The sequence below is a fragment of the Austrofundulus limnaeus genome, unplaced genomic scaffold (assembly GCF_001266775.1).
Source record: "Austrofundulus limnaeus strain Quisiro unplaced genomic scaffold, Austrofundulus_limnaeus-1.0 Scaffold289, whole genome shotgun sequence".
Taxonomy (NCBI): domain Eukaryota; kingdom Metazoa; phylum Chordata; class Actinopteri; order Cyprinodontiformes; family Rivulidae; genus Austrofundulus; species Austrofundulus limnaeus.
The window spans coordinates 50,263-58,843 of NW_013952691.1; the positions used below are offsets into that span (position 1 = coordinate 50,263).

Sequence of the window (8,581 nt, forward strand, 5' to 3'; positions counted from 1 at the left end):
AAAAAAAAACATGTCTTCAAAATGAAGAAATCATTGAAAATCACCCTTACAGATGAGGCCAAGAGCTCTACTCTGAAATCTGCATGAATCCACGTGTAGGGAATAATTAAAAAGAGAACACAAGCAGATTTTTGTTGTTTGTTTTGCTTTTCCCTACTACCTTCAAGCTGCAAGTCAGTGTGGTCAAGTATTACTTTTAGTTTTTTTATATCAGGAAGAATAGCTCAGATATAACACCTGTATCAAACTCTGTGGATCCTAGGTTAGTGTCTACTTTTCATTCACTTTGTGTCCAAGACGGGGAGGTAGCTTCATGTGGGGAGACATCTCCTTGTGGTTTATGAGCCCACTGAGGGTCATGTCTCCTCTGAGATTTAATGGGTTGCTTTACAAGGCTGTCTGTGAAGAAGGTAGAAAAAACAGTGGACGGCCGTCCTCCAGGCCTGTGGTTTTAGGCTTTGCTCTCATAGTGAGTGTAGCCTGTTACCCTCCCCGTCTCATCAAGCAGTGATCAGTAATTGCACTTCTTCAGATTTAATGGTCCATCAGTTATGCAGCATCAGGTCAAAAACAAATCTAAAAGAGATTATGCGAATGTTCTTGGTGACTCTGCAGCAGACTGGGATTTTTCTCTTTTCTGCAAACCTTCAGGAACAGAAGTTTTGCCAGCGCTATGACCAGCTAATGGAGGCCTGGGAAAAGAAAGTGGAGCGCATCGAAAACAACCCGCGGCGCCGAGCTAAAGAGAGCAAGGTGCGGGAGTACTATGAAAAACAGTTCCCAGAAATCCGCAAGCAAAGAGAGCTGCAGGAGCGAATGCAGAGGTGGGATTATGTTGTTTTCTTTCCGTCAACTTGATAAGTATATTTGTTACATTGTTTGTTGCTGAACAGTTCTGTTATTTTGCCAAACAAGTAGCTCAGTCATTATGTGTGTAGTTTAAAATAACAGACTCTCTGAATTTTACTTTCACAGTCGTGTCGGGCAGCGAGGAGGAGGACTGACCTCATCTGCAGCTCGCAGTGAACATGAAGTCTCTGAAATCATTGATGGATTGTCAGAGCATGAGGTAGGCGCTTCCTGTTACATTTGCTTTGCCCCTACACCTCTCCGCGGTGACATTTTTGATAACTTTTCAAAATAACTGAAAGAAGATCAATGAGGTCAGCTCTTCTCTAGATGGTTTTTGGCGGTACCATCTGGTATTTCAATTTCCTCTGCAGAACAGGAACTTGGATGTTGGGTTGTAATGAAGTATACATACCAGAGAGATGGCATTTTATCCAAATCTTAAGTCTTGTGATGCTGGTGGGGATAAACATAAATTCTTCTTTTTTTACATTGTATACATCAAATTATCAACATTATTATGTATAAATTATTAATTAATGTGAATGAGTGAATAAGAACAGAAATGTTGGCCTGAACAGCAGTACTCCTCTTTCCTCATACAGTCCAAAAACATGCACGTTTAGACTACATTCACGCCCAGGCCTTCCTTGGAAAAAAGACTGATCCCAGTGGGATTTGCTTGGTTAAATAATGGTTAAATAAATATTACCTGCATATAACATTTAGAAAATCAAATAAAGCTAAATGAGTCCAGAAAATTCTAATAATTTCACCTAAAAAGCTCAATTATTTCTAAAGCTCTGATCCCGGTTTGATTGAAATGAATCAACATCAAGCTTTTTGATCAATCATAGTGCTTGCCATTTCATGAAATGTTTTAGATCTTCCTAATTAAATAACTCAACATTTTTACTTTACTGCCATCCTCTGTCCTCTGTTGAAAGCTTGCTAAGCTTCGTTTTTTTGTCTTCGCTGGGTTTATTTAAATAAGTAAATTGTTGTGGATCAGCATCTAGTTCTGCCTTTTGAAGTTGGACGTTGGACAGGAAGCATTTCAAAGCCTACTTAAGCAACAAAGAATTGGATGACATGCACAGTGGCATCTGTAGTTTAATTTGGGATGTACAAAAAATAAATGCATTCTAAACAAACCATACTAATTGTTGGAGTTTGAACTAAATTCCACACAGGAAAATCTGAGCAAGTCTTTGTTTTTTTTTTACTAGGGGTGTAAGAAAATATTGATCCACTGAAATATTACATCATTTCTTTTCATGATGCTGTATCGATTCTCAAAAAGACAGTTTTAATTAAGGCTTACGTTGTAAGAAGAAATGTGAAATACAAATGCAGTTCTCACTGTTCATTGTTCTTTTGGTTGTATAAAAGAAAATGAATGTAATCAGATTTTATGCATGTAATGCTTTTTGTACTGATGTTTTTTTAATTACAATGTTTTGGAGAGTAAATTGGCCATGTATGGCTTTGCTTACAGTATCAACAACTACTAATATGTGAACAACAAGAATGATAGGCTATCTTTAAGTATTATAGATAAAAGTCATGCAAAAGAACCTTGGTTAACACGTCTGCACCATTTCAAGGTTGACATACACAAAACTGCAGAAGAACATGGAAACCATCAGATCATCTGTATGAACACTATTTTATGACGCAATGATTGTTTGTTGGAGACTAGTCCATTTACTTTAGAGTTTTGGCTTCTTTCTTTTCTCCTGGCACGTGCGCTCATCAGAACACAGAGAAACAGATGCGGCAGCTGGCAGTCATCCCTCCTATGCTGTTTGACGCTGAGCAGCAGCGCATCAAGTTCATCAACATGAATGGATTAATGGATGACCCCATGAAGGTTTACAAGGATCGGCAGGTCATGAACATGTGGAGCGAGCAGGAGAAGGACACATTCAGAGAAAAGTAAGCAAAATACTTGAGGCCATATATATTTACATAATAAATAAGTGCCTGTGTGAAGATTTCTATTGCTGCTGAACACCACATTCAGCTGTTGTAGACCTGGGCAGGTGACCTGTTGCCTTCTTTGTAAACAACAAATATAATAAGCAATAATGTGTAGTTCCCTATGAAATTTAACGGTAAACGGTCACTGAGTTGTGATAAGGAAGTGAATCTTCCCATTTTTTGAGAATGGAGAGAGAACATTTAGAGCAAAGTCTGCAGTAAAACTGGTGACTTGATACTCGCATACAAAGAGCTTTAGTCTCTTCTTCAGATTTTACCACATTCTCTAGTGACTTCAGTCTTTTTTAATACAGAAAGGGACACTTGACTTTTGAAATTGCTGTAGATTTAAATAAACTTTAACTCAAATTTCTTCTTCTCCCAAAGGTTCATCCAGCATCCCAAAAACTTTGGCCTGATTGCATCATTTTTAGAGAGAAAGGTATGTTATTATGTTTGTTTATTTCCTGGTTTTAAAGTGAACTGCCTTAACAGAAAGTGAAACGTCGCATCTCATTTCTTTTCTTTGCTTCAGACGGTGGCAGAGTGTGTGCTCTTTTACTACTTGACCAAAAAGAATGAAAACTACAAGAACATAGTACGAAGGAACATCAGACGCCGAGGAAGAAGCCAGGTATTCTCCGCTGTTAAAGACAAAGTATGAAAAAAATAATTATGTTGGACCTCAGGTTCTTATCTAGTCGGACAGCATGGAAACTGTTGTTGATGAGCAGTCGTTTTTAAACACGAGGCAGTTCACAAGGCGTGCAATAGTGATTGGTATAGGAAAATTAAATTATTATTAACCCATATTTTATCTGAGTAAATGCTTGAACTGTCAGCTTGCAGTGACAGAAGAGTGTCCTCACAGAGGAGGAACAGAAAGTGCAGTGCCACACATTAAAATGAGCAAATTGTCATGACTACTATTTGGGTAGTTTGCAGCGTTTTTAGCTGCACTTCACTACGAGCTGCTTCTAAACCAGCTTGTTTAGACACACTGCAGATCTCTATTCACAGTCAGTCAAATGATCTTCTGCCTTTGAAAAGGTTGAAATCTGTGCGTCATATGAGACTAGAAGACCGTGTGACTCATTTGTTCTCTGTTGAGTTCCTTTGAAAGGAGAGGAAGAGGGCATTAATAATTTCAAAGGAAGAAAGGGCCCCTCAGTGATAGTAAATGACTCAGATAGCTTCTGAATAGAAATGCATTTAGATTTCATTCCCATTCCAGCTATCTTGCTCACCCCTGTGCTCACTTACCTGCAGGATCTGTGTAAAATGTCCTTTTTTATTTTTAGAGGCAGAAAATGCAGACATGAAATAGAGCAGAAAGTATGCCTGATGGATTATCATCTAATTAATCGTCATCCGTTTAAGCTGTTTGGTTTGGCTGCGTGTGTGTAGTAGTGTGAACTCTCACCCTGAAAGCCCAGACACGCAGGAAACTGGTACGGAAGTGGTTCTGGGTACTTGATGAGCTGCAGTTATACAGCAGAAATGTGTTGCTATAATTTCAGGACTTTCGGATCCTGTTTTGTTTTACGTCAGCAGAAAGTGTGTGCAGAATGTGTGTTGTATTTCAAACAAACAAAATGGTAAATTATTTTTTCTTTTGTTTTTCAAACAACAGCAAGATGATTATCTCAACAACATGCCAGCCAGGCTGTGTATTTGCCTCTGCCACACTCCAAATCTTTATCACAACTTGTTTCTTTAATAATCTGGAAGCCCAAATGCACAATTTACAGGACACATTGCTTAGATGAATGTGTCTTCCAGTTATTTTTAATTATGTTTGAAATTAAGTGTTTTATTATTGTTCCTATGTGTTTTGCTTCAGCATGGCCAGCAGCAGCAGCAGCAACAGCAGCAACAACAACAAGTGAGCAGAAGCAGCCAGGAGGAGAAGGAGAAGGAGGAAAAAGAGAAAGAGGGGGAGCGAGATGAGGAGAAAAATGAAGCTGAAGAGAAAGAAGATGGAATGAAGTAAGTTATTTTTATTTTTAGAGCTGTTAAAATCGCTGCAAAGATAATTCTTCTGACAGTTGCACAGAATTAGATTAAACTGAGTGAAATGTTTTTTAACATTCAACACATTTTAAGAGGCAGAACCTAGTTTGTTTGTTTGTTTTAGCATGCACGCTTTTTGGTTGAAATGAAGCAGGAGGAAAATCGAGCTCTTGGTCGTTCTGTTGACATACCTGTTTGTCTTTTTGCATTCATTAAAAAAAAAAAGGGAAGCACCTGTGTTCCAGTTGTTTTAGTGTTGAAATAAGTGGTGTAATTATACCAGCTGTCAGTTTGAAAAGTTTGTGTGTGTGAAAGGTGTGCGTTTGTGTGCCGGGACTGGGCGGTGCAGTAATCAAGATGAAACTTTTTTTTGGCAAAGTACCAACAAAAGAGACAAAACACTGCTTTCTGTTGCCTGAAAATACATAAACTGTCTATACATGTCTTTAGGCACTATTTGATGTCAGCTGAGGCCGAACACCCCAGTTGTTTCAAAGCAACGTCAGCTCATATTTACAGCTCATATTTACAGGCAGCTGGGTTGGAGACAAAAAAAGATGACAAACCATTGCCGGCTGCTTCCCTGTTCTGAAGCAGGGCTCGGGGACTCTGTGACTCTTTGCACACTCCGCTGCCCGCCTGTCACCCCTGGCACAGCTGGCTCGCCTATATTTAGAGTGCTACTAGCTCCCCACAGCAAGATTAATAGAGTGGGAGGAAGATGAATGAAAGAGCAGGAGGTTCAAACTCCACGGCTATCTTCTGGCATGCCATTGTGCTGACACACAATAAATTATCCTTGAAAATAAAAAGAATGAAAGAACAATGTGGGCCTACAGCTCAAGTTCACATTTTGTCTTATTCTGCAGGATTGTATAGCTTTTTCAAATCCAGAAAATACTTGTCTGCTCTAAGGCTTTTGGTACTGAATTCAAAGCGTTGTTTGACACAAGCAGCAACAGGAACGTTGTGGTTTAAGTTCAACTTTGAATTTAGTTTTCAGGATTAACAGATTTGAAATATAATATGTTCTTTAAGTCTATTAATCACCACACAGCAAACTTTTTATAATTACTCCATAATAAACACAACTGTAACAAAAGGGCATACGATTGTCTGTTGATTGACCCATCCATCACATTATTGTAAAAAACAGTATTTTAGAGAAGTTTTGAGGAAAATGAAACAAAATAAATAATGATGTCTAAAGGTAAGGTCTTTGCTAATTAGGATCTACATCTCATGGCCAATTTATTTTCCAGAACATGATCCTTTGGCTGATTAGTACTCTAATTCATCAAGCTCACTTATTGGTCTACAAAAAAGTGGATGCAAAGGGCAACGTGTTTTTCTTTAGTGACATTTAACTGCAGAGCAGTGATTTTGTTGTTGCAAGTACCTTAATGAAAAAGTTGCTTATTTGTTTATCTTTTCTTTGCTGTGGACCTGTTAGGATGCTATTGTTTAGGTTTTGCTGGTATAGATGTAATTTTCTGTAATAAAGTTTATGTAACCATTAGCTTCAGACTACAGCAAAAATAACAGACATCAATTTTTTCTTTTGTTCTCTTCTTTTTTGACTGTTCACATTTTTCTTAAAAGGGATGATACTTCTGGAGAAGATGCAGAGGACAAAGAGCCTACTGTGGCTGTCAAAGGGAGACGTACTGCCAACAGCCAAGGCCGTCGAAAAGGCCGGGTTACCCGCTCAATGACCAGCGAAGGGGAGGAAACCACCACGCCTCCACTCAACAACGAGCTTGGTTAGTCTAGATTTGCTCCGCCACCAAATACACACGTCATATCTCATATTATTATAACAATCCACAAACCTGCTCATGAAGACTCACTTGATATTGTAATTTGAAAAGGCAAACACTGTGACAAGATTTATTTTTTTATCAAAACCATTGTAAGTCAGTGTTGTCATCTTAACAAAAGGCAACTTAAATCTGTGATTCTATGCTTTCTAAATGCCTAATTTGAAACAGGATGCAATAATTAAATTGCAACAAAATTGTATTTGACGAGCTATTAACAGGCTGTGAATGAGCACAGATGATTATTCCACTTGTATCAAGCATTTCATAATGAGTTTGATCAGCTTTGATTTAGCTGTAGCCTCCTGTTCCTCACCACAAGAGTGTACTGTTGTTCCTTTGTCCTCTTTTTTGTTTCCTTCACTTGTCCTGCACTCATTACCTTTTGGCAAATTGACAGATAAATATAATGATAGGAAATGAAACTGTAAATTTCACTTGATTTGATGGTGTGTGTGTGTGTGTGTGTGTGTGTGTGTGTGTGTGTGTGTGTGTGTGTGTGTGTGTGTGTGTGTGTGTGTGTGTGTGTGTTTCCTGACAGGTTGATCTATCACAGCTCTGGCCCAGCGGGTGTCTGTTGACTCTTGTGTAAGACACAATCATGTGCTTGGCTGGGTAAAGGACTTGGGTTTCTTGGAATTGGGTCACATCAAATTCAGTTAGAATATGACACAGAGTGACCCCAGAGGACGGAGGTTAGTGATGTCATTTGTGTGACAGACATCCACCTACCACACCAGTCCTCCCTTTTTTTTTGGCTCTTACTCTTTGTCTCTGTAGCTGTCTGTGTTGAGGAAGTGTAAGGTCATGCTGCTACCGGAAGAATAAAACTTGACAGCTGTTTAGAGACGTTTTTGCCTGCTGAAGGTGAGACTTACTCTGCCTTGAGGAGATTTCCGTTTAGTACATTTAGAGATTATAGTTGGAGATTGTGCTGATGCTTTACGAAGTAACATCCCATCACTTCAACAAGTGCACTTTATGTAGTGTAAACCACAACGTTTACAGCTGCATATAGAATATCATGTTCACAGATCTGCTTCTGTGCTCGTCTTGGTTCCTGTTCTTTCCTAATCCCTCTRCCTCTCCACTTCTTATTTCCAGGCCTTCTCCAGTATGGTAGGAATTGGTCCGCCATCGCCAAGATGGTGGGATCAAAAACCGTGTCACAGTGCAAAAACTTTTACTTCAACTACAAGAAGAGGCAGAAACTGGATGAGATTCTGCAGCAGCATAAAATGAAATCGGTAAGTAAATAAAAATTTGCCAAGTCATACCTGCTATATGTAATGCTGACATAAAAATGTATAGTTTTACAGGTTTTCCTGCGACACTGTGCTAAAGTATCATTTCTTGTTTTCTTTGGAATGTGACTATCACTAGGGCTTATTTTATTTAAGTGTGCGCTTGTTTTGACCCAGGAGAAAGAGCGAAAGGCCCGTCGAAGGGGAAAAGCCTCCCAGAATGAGGAGGCCAGTGTTCCGTACACTGCAGAGGAGGAGGAGATGGAGGGTTCAGGACCCAGCTGTAATGAAGAGGAAGCCCCTGAGGATGGAGAAGGTATGTCCRTCCTACAAGCTGTAATCTGAAATCCAAATCTGTCCTTTTAAGTTTTACTATTTTTTTGTAAAAAATCKGCTTAAATAAACTGTATCATTTCCAAAACTACTCTTATTTAAATGTGGTCCTGTGAAATTGTGTTTTACTGGGTGGATCTCAAAACACAACTACTAAATGCTGCTATATTGTAAAGATATGTGTTCAATAGGGGTGCAACAATACATGTACCCATATCGAACCATTCAATACAGTGCTTTAGGTTCAATACACACATCAAACAATACAGATTTTTTAAATTTACTTCATCAGCTTGTCTTCTGAAGACGCTCTGTGTTAAAGGATCAGTGGATCTGTGT

At 38.9% G+C, this 8,581-nt stretch overlaps 2 protein-coding genes across 3 annotated transcripts in view; both read left to right on the top strand.

The window, feature by feature from the left end:
• ncor2 (nuclear receptor corepressor 2) overlaps positions 1 to 8,581 on the top strand; it is an 80,489-nt gene that overhangs the window by 43,080 nt on the left and 28,828 nt on the right. For both annotated transcript variants that reach the window (XM_014021352.1, XM_014021351.1), the window contains exons 18-19: positions 7,770 to 7,912; positions 8,087 to 8,225. In XM_014021352.1, the coding sequence (XP_013876806.1) occupies positions 7,770 to 7,912; positions 8,087 to 8,225 (282 nt within the window). The remainder of the gene's footprint in view (positions 1 to 7,769; positions 7,913 to 8,086; positions 8,226 to 8,581) is intronic.
• Positions 2,758 to 6,777, top strand: LOC106526691 (nuclear receptor corepressor 2; the record flags this gene model as incomplete). The annotated part of the gene is given in 5 exon segments (XM_014021353.1): positions 2,758 to 2,787; positions 3,220 to 3,274; positions 3,368 to 3,466; positions 4,676 to 4,821; positions 6,448 to 6,777. Coding segments are annotated over 5 exon segments (496 nt in total), but the record flags the coding sequence as incomplete, so codon positions are not given.